This window comes from Coregonus clupeaformis, chromosome 30, assembly GCF_020615455.1.
Source record: "Coregonus clupeaformis isolate EN_2021a chromosome 30, ASM2061545v1, whole genome shotgun sequence".
Lineage (NCBI taxonomy): Eukaryota > Metazoa > Chordata > Actinopteri > Salmoniformes > Salmonidae > Coregonus > Coregonus clupeaformis.
This window is the reverse complement of record NC_059221.1, coordinates 28,758,132-28,770,537: the sequence shown is the minus strand read 5'-3', so window position 1 is coordinate 28,770,537 and position 12,406 is coordinate 28,758,132. Positions and strand designations below refer to the sequence as shown.

The 12,406-nt window shown below is 43.2% G+C and overlaps 1 protein-coding gene across 2 annotated transcripts in view; it reads left to right on the top strand.

Moving 5' to 3' along the window:
• Positions 1–12,406, top strand: part of LOC121545583 (nephrocystin-4) — a 181,482-nt gene that overhangs the window by 99,347 nt on the left and 69,729 nt on the right. For both annotated transcript variants that reach the window (XM_041856236.2, XM_041856235.2), the window contains exons 13-14: positions 6,167–6,348; positions 10,369–10,560. In XM_041856236.2, the coding sequence (XP_041712170.2) occupies positions 6,167–6,348; positions 10,369–10,560 (374 nt within the window). The remainder of the gene's footprint in view (positions 1–6,166; positions 6,349–10,368; positions 10,561–12,406) is intronic.

Below are 12,406 nucleotides of genomic sequence, written 5' to 3'. Positions count from 1 at the left end.
GTTTGACAGTGTACCCAATGCAACATTTTATGCAAAGTCCATGACCTAGGTAATTTGATGTCTTTTCATGTTGAGTATACTGACTATAGAATACGACCCAGTTCTCACTGGTTTTGTTAACATGTTTTTGAGACTTTTAAAGTAACTGCCCAGTCAAAATCTTACTTTTAAAAGGTCATATTCTGTTAACTCATATCCAAATAATGTTGTTGAGTAGTCCTATACTCGTAATTGTGGCCAAAACCCACCTCAAACTTGTACCTCAAACAGTTAAAAAAATGCTTGCTATTTCCTCATAGAACAGGATGTCATCTCCTTGAGGAGGATGAGCTAGCGAATCAGCATTCTAGAGGAGGATGAGCTGGCCAATCAGCGGCCTACTTACATAAATATGTTTAATGACTGGTATACGCCCACACCATTCTGTTGTAGGCGTATGCCCACACCATTCCAACACAGAAAAGCTGCTTTTTAACATATTTAAATAAAAAATGTTGGATGGAAAACTATTTCACTCATATTGTCAGTAATTATAGGTCATATTCTTAGAAATCTGGAAACACTGGGCAGTTACTTTAAAGAAGATCATTGTAAAGCTGAGGATGCAGGAACTGGGGTACTAATCGTGTTGAATAACTTTGTGTTGAGTAACTTCTCGCAAAATAGGAACGGTAATCATTTTTCCTTTGAAAACATTGTTGTTTTTTGATTTCCTCACACACACTCACAAGGATGCATACATTTGGCGTCCATCCAATGTGTTTTTTTCTTCAAATAAATGGTTCGAAAATAGTATAGTATGAGTTTAATCTCGGGGTCCCTGAGTTTACCTGTTAGATACAGTGGGGAGAACAAGTATTTGATACACTGCCGATTTTGCAGGTTTTCCTACTTACAAAGCATGTAGAGGTCTGTAATTTTTATCATAGGTACACTTCAACTGTGAGAGACGGAATCTAAAACAAAAATCCAGGAAATCACATTGTATGATTTTTAAGTAATTAATTTGCATTTTATTGCATGACATAAGTATTTGATACATCAGAAAAGCAGAACTTAATATTTGGTACAGAAAGCTTTGTTTGCAATTACAGAGATCATACGTTTCCTGTAGGTCTTGACCAGGTTTGCACACACTGCAGCAGGGATTTTGGCCCACTCCTCCATACAGACCTTCTCCAGATCCTTCAGGTTTCGGGGCTGTCTCTGGGCAATGCGGACTTTCAGCTCCATCCAAAGATTTTCTATTGGGTTCAGGTCTGGAGACTGGCTAGGCCACTCCAGGACCTTGAGATGCTTCTTACGGAGCCACTCCTTAGTTGCCCTGGCTGTGTGTTTCGGGTCGTTGTCATGCTGGAAGACCCAGCCACGACCCATCTTCAATGCTCTTACTGAGGGAAGGAGGTTGTTGGCCAATATCTCACGATACATGGCCCCATCCATCCTCCCCTCAATACGGTGCAGTCGTCCTGTCCCCTTTGCAGAAAAGCATCCCCAAAGAATGATGTTTCCACCTCCATGCTTCACGGCTGGGATGGTGTTCTTGGGGTTGTACTCATCCTTCTTCTTCCTCCAAACACGGCGAGTGGAGTTTAGACCAAAAGCTCTATTTTTGTCTCATCAGACCACATGACCTTCTCCCATTCCTCCTCTGGATCATCCAGATGGTCATTGGCAAACTTCAGACGGGCCTGGACATGCGCTGGCTTGAGCAGGGGGACCTTGCGTGCGCTGCAGGATTTTAATCCATGACGGCGTAGTGTGTTACTAATGGTTGTCTTTGAGACCGTGGTCCCAGCTCTCTTCAGGTCATTGACCAGGTCCTGCCGTGTAGTTCTGGGCTGATCCCTCACCTTCCTCATGATCATTGATGCCCCACGAGGTGAGATCTTGCATGGAGCCCCAGACCGAGGGTGATTGACCGTCATCTTGAACTTCTTCCATTTTCTAATAATTGCGCCAACAGTTGTTGCCTTCTCACCAAGCTGCTTGCCTATTGTCCTGAAGCCCATCCCAGCCTTGTGCAGGTCTACAATTTTATCCCTGATGTCCTTACACAGCTCTCTGGTCTTGGCCATTGTGGAGAGGTTGGAGTCTGTTTGATTGAGTGTGTGGACAGGTGTCTTTTATACAGGTAACGAGTTCAAACAGGTGCAGTTAATACAGGTAATGAGTGGACAACAGGAGGGCTTCTTAAAGAAAAACTAACAGGTCTGTGAGAGCCGGAATTCTTACTGGTTGGTAGGTGATCAAATACTTATGTCATGCAATAAAATGCAAATTAATTACTTAAAAATCATACAATATGATTTTCTGGATTTTTATTTTAGATTCCATCTCTCACAGTTGAAGTGTACCTATGATAAAAATTACAGACCTCTACATGCTTTGTAAGTAGGAAAACCTGCAAAATCGGCAGTGTATCAAATACTTGTTCTCCCCACTGTATATGTTTCATTCTCATCACAATCCGTTTAAACCGACTCAAATCTGCTCCGATATGTCTCTATAATTTAGGTGCCAACAAGAACATCCTTCTTCTCACAGACTTAAAGATATGCATAGCTGCTAGTGTTACCGCGTAAACACCCACTTGTATCGCCAAATCAGTGTCGTTATAATTAATGTATCCAGGACAGCAGAGGCACACAGAACTAGTACACATCATATTTACATTACAGATTGCATAACACACACTAGTGTGACCAAACAGGGTTTGAACCTGGGTCTCCTGCATACCACAAGACAATGTTAGCCTGCTGAGCTAAAGCTTAGGCATTTGCTCAGGGAGCTAACACAAGTATGCAGATGTGCTTCCACTAGGGAAATAGTATACAAATGTTAGCTAATGTAAGCTAACACATTTCAATTGTTTTGTGTTAGCAGCGAACATTCACTAACGTTAGCTAACAGTCTAAGAAGGTAGTGTGCGATGAACCTAAGTGTCTGTTTTGGGTCTAAACTGCTGCTACAAATACAAGTGGCCATGTAGACTTTCTATTAAATATAGTAAGAATAGCAAAGTTATTTGCAGTTTGAATATTGTTGCTAAAAAGCCACAGTAAAACAGCAGAAATTAGCTATTTGCGGCTTCTCCGTAACATAATGGGATGTCTATTCAAATCGTTCAACTGAAATTGTTACTAAGAAACATGTTCTCTGCAAACGAAAGCCTTGTTGAACCCACCTCAGGTCTCAGGCAGTAGGCCTTTTTCAAGACAAACATTCCAACCAACCCAGAACCACCTGTAGATCGCAGGTTGACGTTTATTGGGATGAGTCTTGTCCTAGATGGGCCAGCTGTAAAGTCAAAATTGGCTATATTGAAAAAATTAATGAAAACCTAAATTAGCCTTTTGGTCTTAATTTAAGGTTAGGGTTAGGCATTATGTTCAGCAGCATGGTTAAGGTTAGAGTTAGGTTTAGGTTTACAATCAGATTTTAGGGCTTTGTGGCTTTGCTAGCTAGTGATCAGTCTGCAGAGCTGCCTCCAGAACAAGATTCATGACGAAGAACGCTAACCTGCATGTACAGTGCATTCGGAAAGTATTCAGACCCCTTTACTTTTTGACATTTTGTTACCTTACAGCCTTATTCTAAAATGTATTAAATCATTTTTTTACCTCATTAATCTACACACAATACCCCATGATGTCAAAGCAAAAACAGGTTTTTAGAATTTTTGGTAAAAAAAAAAAAAAATAAAAAAAAATAAAATATGACATTTACATAAGTATTCAGACCCTTTACTCAGTACTTTGTTGAAGCACCTGTGGGAGCGATTACAGCCTCAAGTCTTCTTGGGTATGACGCTACAAGCATGGCACACCTGTATTTTGGGAGTTTGTCCCATTCTTCTCTGCAGATCCTCTTAAGCTCTGTTAGGTTGGATGGGGAGCGTCGTTGCACAGCTATTTTCAGGTGTCTCCAAAGATGTTCGATCGGGTTCAAGTCCGGGCTCTGGCTGGGCCACTCAAGGACATTCAGAGACTTGGCCCGAAGCCACTCCTGCGTTGTCTTGGCTGTGTGCTTAGGGTCGTTATCCTGTTGGACGGTGAACCTTTACCCCAGTCTGAGGTCCTGCGCGCTCTGGAGCAGGTTTTCATCAAGGATCTCTCTTTACTTTGCTCCATTCATCTTTCCCTCGATCCTGACTAGTCAAATAAAATAAAATAAAATTGTATTTGCAACATGCGCCGAATACAACAGGTGTAGACCTTAAAGTGAAATGCTTACAAGCCCTTAACCAACAATGCCGTTTTTAAGAAAATAAAAAAAATGTGTAGAGGAATAAATAGAGAAATAAAAAATAGCATAATTAAAATAACAGTAGGGAGGCTATATACAGAGGATATCGGTACAGAGTCAATGTGCGGGGGCACCGGTTAGTCGAGGTAATTGAGGTAATATGTACATGTGGGTACAGTTAAAGTGACTATGTATAAATAATAAACAGTAGCAGCAGCGTAAAAGAGGGGGTTGGGGTGGGGTGTGGGGGGCAATGCAAATAGTCAGGGTAGCCATGATTAGCTGTTCAGGAGTCTTATGGCTTTGGGGTAAAAGCTGTTAAGTGCCCTCTTCACGACTGTCTTGGTGTGTTTGGACCATGATAGTTTGTTGGTGATGTGGACACCAAGGAACTTGAAGCTCTCAACCTGTTCCGCTACAGCCCCGTCGATGAGAATGGTGGCGTCTCCCAGTCCCTGCCACTGAAAAATATCCCCACAGCATGATTCTGCCACCACCATGCTTCAACTGTAGGGATGGTGCCAGGTTTCCTCCAGATGTGACGCTTGGCATTCAGGCCAAAGAGTTCAATCTTGGTTTCATCAGAGAGTCCTTTAAGTGCCTTTTGGGAAACTCCAAGCAGGCTGTCATGTGCCTTTTACTGAGGAGTGGCTTCCGTCTGGCCACTCTACTATAAAGGCCTGATTGGTGGAGTGCTGCAGAGATGGTTGTCCTTCTGGAAGGTTCTCCCATCTCCACAGAGGAACTCTGGAGCTCTGTCAGAGTGACCATCGGGTTCTTGGTCACCTCCCTGACCAAGGCCCTTCTCCCCCGATTGCTCAGTTTGGCCGGGCGGCCAGCTCTAGGAAGAGTGTTGGTGGTTCCAAACATCTTCCATTTCAGAATGATGGAGGCCACTGTGTTCTTGGGGACCTTCAATGCTGCAGACATTTTTTGGTACCCTTCCCCAGATCTGTGCCTCGACACAATCCTGTCTCGGAGCTCTACTGACAATTCCTTCAACCTCATGGATTGGTTTTTGCTCTGACATGCACTGTCAACTGTGGGACCTTATATAGACAGGTGTGTGCCTTTCCAAATCATGTCCAATCAATTGAATTTACCACAGGTGGACCAAGTTTAGATGATCATCAAGGGTGATCAATGGAAACAGGATGCACCTGAGCTCAATATCGAGTCTCATAGCAAAGGCTCTGAATACTTATGTAAATAAGGTATTTCTGTTTTTTTATTTTAATACATATGCAAAAAAATTTAAACAACTATTTTTGCTTTGTCATTATGGGGTATTGTGTGTAGATTGATGAGTAAAATGTTGTATTTCATCCATTTTAGAATAAGGCTGTAATGTAACAAAATGTGGAAAAAGTGAAGGGGTCTGAATACTTTCTGAATGCACTGTATATCAGACAGACTGAGGCCATAATAATCTGACATCAATGTAGGCATTCAAGTAAAGTGTCAGCCATTATCATTTACTTGAATCACCCTCGACTACAGTGCTTAGTGCTTTTCTATAGGACTAACTAACTACTCTCGGTCATTGTATAGGTTTCAATCATGGTGGTGTGTTGTGGGCGTCACAATGTGACTTTGGTGGAGGTCATTAAGGAGGAGGGTGATGGAAGGTCTCGTAATGCGCTGGCAGGTGTTTTCTTCCACCAATCACCACTAGGCCTCGGCCCACTGAACCATGCCATATACCATAGAACAGGAGAGTGAGGAGATGACTGGACTGGAAAATGGCGGCATTACCTCAACACAGCTAATTAACAGCAGGGTTGCGTTCATTAGCCACCAAACTGAAGAAAATTGACAAAAAAACGGGAGGGACTAGCTGAACTTGTCAGGCTCTCTTTCTCTCTCTCTCATTTTCTCTCTCTCTCTCTCTCTCTTTCTCTCTCTCTCTTTGTGGCAGGAGCTCCCAGCTGCCAGCAACATCACCCACCTAGAGGTGGACCTCAACGTGTCCCCTAGGGACGGCCTCCCTGCATACCAGTCTGCTGCGCTGGCCGACGAGGGCCACCTGGAGCTCCAAGAGCTGCCATTCACCCCCGTCCATGCCCCCATCATCACCATGGGAACACACGCCGCGCCCAGGTGAGCACCAGAGGCCAGGGTCCTTGTCACAGCCAGCGGTTTCACACATCGGTCCCTCGCCTGCTTTAGGTGCCTCTCAGAACGCCTGCATGTTAATGGAAGGATAGGGTCCTCAAGGTCCTTTATATTGACGTTACAAGGAGGTGTCCTGGGACAAATGGCATAAACAACGGGACAAAATGTATTAGATAACCGTGACCCTTCAAAGCTAACTACAGCTGGATTACTAGTACTGTATCTCAAGTGGTGTTGTGTCATTTAAAGGGCTCTATCGCCGGCGCTAATGCAGTTCTACACTAGAACCCTGGTATTTTACAACCATGATAAATCACTCACATCTGATCGGTCAGGCTTGAATAGCGTTCATGATCCACACTTGCGGCTGTTACTCGTGTGATAAAAGGCTATTGAATGCTAACCGGCCTCGCACCGTGGCTTTGAACATGCCTCAAACACTCTCCTTGTTTAACTGCTGCGTTATCTCCGTCCAAAGGCTTGGGCAGCAGTCCATTACATCACAATTCTCTACTGTCTTGCTATCTACCGAGAGATCAATGGTTCAGCTAATTGGTCTAATGTGCAGTGGGTAGTATACAGTAGGTGGAACATTCAGTTAGGAGACAATTTAGAGGAGTAGGATCTGCCCCATTCTAAAAATAGCATCTCAAGTGACTATTTACGATACAAGACAGTGTGCAGTAGTCATTTATAAAGGGGGGCCATTCTTTAAATAATCTGTGAGTACTAACAGCATACAGTGCCTTGCAAAAGTATTCATCCCCCTTGGCATTTTTCCTATTTTGTTGCATTACAACCTGTAATTTAAATAGATTTTTATTTGCATTTCATGTAATGGACATACACAAAATAGTCCAAATTGGTGAAGTGGAATGGGAAAAATAACTTATTTCAAAAAAAATTAAAAAATAGATAATGGAAAAATGGTGCGTGCATATGTATTCACCCCCTTTGCTATGAAGCCCCTAAATAAGATCTGGTTCAGCCAATTACCTTCAGAAGTCACATAATTAGTTAAATAAAGTCCACCATGTGCAATCTAAGTGTCACATGATCTGTCACATGATCTCAGTATATATACACCTGTTCTGAAAGGCCCCAGAGTCTGCAACACCAATAAGCAAGGGGCACCACCAAGGAAGCGGCACCATGAAGACCAAGGAGCTCTCCAAACAGGTCAGGGACAAAGTTGTGGAGAAGTACAGATCAGGGTTGGGTTATAAAAAAAATATCCGAAACTTTTAACATCCCACGGAGCACCATTAAATCCATTATTAAAAAATGGAAAGAATATGGCACCACAACATACCTGCCAAGAGAGGGCCGCCCACCAAAACTCACGGACCAGGCAAGGAGGGCATTAATCAGAGAGGCAACAAAGAGACCAAAGATAACCCTGAAGGAGCTGCAAAGCTCCACAGCGGAGATTGGAGTATCTGTCCATAGGACCACTTTAAGCCATACACTCCACAGAGCTGGGCTTTACGGAAGAGTGGCCAGAAAAAAGCCATTGCTTAAAGAAAGAAATAAGCAAACACGTTTGGTGTTCGCCAAAAGGTATGTGGGAGACTCCCCAAACATATGGAAGAAGGTACTCTGGTCAGATGAGACTCAAATTTAGCTTTTGGGCCATCAAGGAAAACGCTATGTCTGGCGCAAACCCAACACCTCTCATCAACCCGAGAACACCATCCCCACAGTGAAGCATGGTGGTGGCAACATCATGCTGTGGGGATGTCATCGGCAGGGACTGGGAAACTGGTCAGAATTGAAGGAATGATGGATGGCGTTAAATACAGGGAAATTCTTGAGGGAAACCTGTTTCAGTCTTCCAGAGATTTGAGACTGGGACGGAGGTTCACCTTCCAGCAGGACAATGACCCTAAGCATACTGCTAAAGCAACACTTGAGTGGTTTAAGGGGAAACATTAAAATGTCTTGGAATGGCCTAGTCAAAACCCAGACCTCAATCCAATTGAAAATCTGTGGTATGACTTAAAGATTGCTGTACACCAGCGGAGCCCATCCAACTTGAAGGAGCTGGAGCAGTTTTGCCTTGAAGAATGGGCATAAATCCCAGTGGCTAGATGTGCCAAGCTTATAGAGACATACCCCTAGACACTTGCAGCTGTAATTGCTGCAAAAGGTGGCTCTACAAAGTATTGACTTTGGGGGGGTGAATAGTTATGCACGCTCAAGTTTTCAGTGTTTTTGTCTTATTTCTTGTTTGTTTAACAATAACAAATATTTTGCATCTTCAAAGTGGTAGGCATGTTGTGTAAATCAAATGATACAAACCCCCCCAAAAATCCATTTAAATTCCAGGTTGTAAGGCAACAAAATAGGAAAAATGCCAAGGGGGGTGAATACTTTCGCAAGCCACTGTATCTGTTTACTAAATAGATAATATAGAGCTAATGTAATGTAGGCGGTAGGCTATCATAATAATAGTCATAATATAATACAGTCATCGTGTTACAGAGGAATACCACATGAGAAATTACGGCGTGCAAATAACAGACACGGCATACGGCGCTCAAACAAACATTTTACATTTACATTTTAGTTATTTTGCAGACACTCTTATCCAGAGTGACTTAGAGTAGTGAGTGCATACATTTTCATATTGTTCTTACTGGTCCCCCGTGGGAATCGAACCCTCAACCCTGGCGTTGCAAGTGCCATGCTCTACCTTACTGAGCAAACGATTGCATTAGCACAGAATGAGATGAAAACAATTGGCTGGCATGGAAACCAGTCTTACAGGCTGTGTCCCAAATGGCACCCATTATCTTTGACCAGGGACCATAAGGGGGCAGTATACGGTATAGGTAATAGAGTGTAATTTAGGATATAGACACAGTGTCTGGAACACAGACATACATAGTGCTGTTCACTGGGACGAAATGTATGGTACTCTGTCTTTAAAAAATATAAATTCTGAAAGGAATGACCCACTTATTTGAGGAGGATCACTATGAACTTTATTAATTTAATTTCAATAATCACAACTGTGTATCAGATTGAACTCCTTTTGAAATGAAGACAGTGGCTAGAATATTAATCCAATCGGGGGTGAATTAAGATATTACTTTTGGAGGGGGAGACGGAAGTGTGAAATTGATATAGTCATGGTAAACTCGCTCATTTGATGAGGTCTTTGACATTCCCCTCCGAATAAGCCCAAACTGTAATTAGTTATATGAGAGTCTGTTTTTTTAGTATTACTTTTCAAGTCAATTTTATTTACAGATATGATTTGTCAGATTTGTCTTACTGACATTGAGTAGTATCTCGTGGTAAACAACAGGTTGTTCATTTTCCCTTCCCTGAATGTGCACTTTAACCAACCATCTGTGTCTGCTGCTCTGCTACTTATCATGCACGGAGTAGTCCATGTCAAAATCAAAAATATAAGTTATGGATGTCATGGTTTCCGAAAAACAGGTGGGCCACTGTGATTAGAGATAACTACAGATTATGGTGTAAATCCTAAGGGAGCGTTTTGGCACCGGTCCTCCTCTCCCCCAGAAGGGATTCTCTCTTCGTGTGTTATCGCTGAACAGGATGGGGATGCCAACATCCTCAAACCATCTTAATCATTCTCCCTCCATGTTTCGAACGCAAACCTGAGTACTAGGGTTGGGGTCAATTACTCTCTTCGTGAATTGAATATAGTATAGTGACTATAGAGTATAGTATAAGGACTATTTCACTGGAATTGACCCTAACCCCTGCCTTGTACTGGCTAATTCCCATGTCACTGTGTTTTTCCATTACGTTTGGTTGCTAATACAAATTGCTAAGTACTCTCTAGGGCTGTGTCTGAAATGAGACCATTTTCCCTAGTATGTAGTGCACTACTTTTGGCCAGAGCCTCATGGGCTTCCTAAGGGGCTCTGGCCAAAAGTAGTGCACTATATAGGGAATAGGATCGATGCCATTTCAGACGCAGCCTAGATTGTTCTTTTTGTTTGATGATTGTTTCCTCTTATTTTGCAGCTCTTCCTCTGTGAGTTCCAGGAGCTCCCTGGCCCACCTCTACTCAGCCGGTTTCCCCCACATCACAGACCCCAGTGGGGTGGTGGCTGAAGTGCTGGACCCGACAGAACCAGTCAACTTTGACCCCCAGAGAGAGGAGGTGGATCCCCTGCAGGGCAATGTGCTCCTGCTGCAGTTTCTGGCATTTTCCAGGTGAACCCACAGCCATCTGGTCATGATTGGGGCGCTACGGCACCATGCATAAACATCACCCGCGTAGTGTAGGCTGAAATTGATTCTAACCAGCATGTTATGTACTCTATTGTACTGTACATTGTCTTCCAACGTTCATATAGGATGGATTTGCCCTGTGCATCCAGAATGCAATGCAAGTGTAAGGGTGTATCCTAACTTCAGTCAAATGTTTACTTTGTCATGCATTGATTTCAATGGGCGAAATAAGTGAACATTTGACTTAAGTGGACGCTAGGATTCGCCCCATAGTGACGAAACCACATATGAGGATTTGTGATTGACTATTTTTGTCTGCAAATAAGAATAATGGGCTTGAAAAAATATATATTTTATATGAGCCTCCACACCATTTGTATTAAAATATAAGAAGAGACATTCCTGTGTGCACTTGGTCGCTAGCCAAGGACATACGGTGCTTTGTGATGTTGACGTCCAGCCAAGATTACTTCAGTGCACTTACACACACTTACTCTTGGCGGTTTAAGGCTCACACGCACGCATGAAAACATACACACACACACGAAAACACACACACAAAGCCTTGTCAAAGACATCCCAGTTCCTGCAGCTGTACCCTCTGCCAAAGCCTGACTTTTATTTTGTCATCAGCTCTGTCATCCCCAAGATATAGGCATCAGGCATTTGTCATATGCATCATCGACGGCCCTGCGAGTAAAGGTACAGCCACTTCTTTTGTGGCTGCAGCTTTGAGGCTTCAGTGCAGTTTGAAACATAATGGTAGCTTTTATGTTTTGACAATTACCGCTTTGACTGAATTGCAGGCTGGCAATTTACAGTAGTCTACCACACATAAAAGGAATCAACAGATACTGCTCAAAATTGCCATAAGTGGGGAGAAATTAGGGATGTGACATTTGTAATAAAAAAAAGGGTATTTTACTTAATAAAGCTCGATGTTATCCTTTTTCCTGCCATCTCAGCTGCTCATTTTCACTAAAACAATTTCAACCACCTCACAAATACATACTTCATGCCAACTTGAAGGCTCTCCAAGTATCCCCGGTACTCGCGGCTCGCTCCGAAACGATGGACACAACACACTTTCTTTCCCTAACAAACTTGATAAATGGGTACAGCAGGCAAGGGGGATAGACTGCGTCTCTCTCTACGATGCTGTAATTATCAATCTTGTCTGTTTACTGGAAGAATATTCATGTCCAGCTGTGTCAGAAATGGCACCCTATTCCCTATATAGCGCACTGTGCCCTATATAGGGAGCCATTTGGGACACAACGCCAATCTCTGTAGCCATGTAGAGACATTAGCTTGTGCCGGCCTCTTTATTTTACATTTTAGTCATTTAGCAGACATTTTAGCCATTTAGCAGACGCTCTTATCCAGAGCGACTTACAGTTAGTGAGTGCATACATTTTTTCATACTGGCCCCCGTGGGAAATGAACCCACAACCCTGGCGTTGCAAGCGCCATGCTCTACCAACTGAGCTACACGGGGCCTTTATCACGGGAACCTCAGCCTGTGTGAATCTCCGGGGTCAGACTTTGCTCTTATTAAATTCCACTTCAACGTGGTGGTTTTGATACCGTTCGTGCTCGGTGGGCCTCACAGTGGCTGCCTCTCCCTAAACGCTTCTCCCCCCCTTCATATAATGCCCAATGATTGATTGCTAATCTTCTCGCAGGGAAATAGAGAAGTAATCGTTTCCGTCCCTAATCTCACTCGCAGCTAATTTATTCCTAGCACCAAGACTGAGGGGACGGCGGGCGAGAGTTTGGGCCCACCCACGGTTTGGAGAGTATGTGTGTAGAGAGTGTGTGTGTGTTT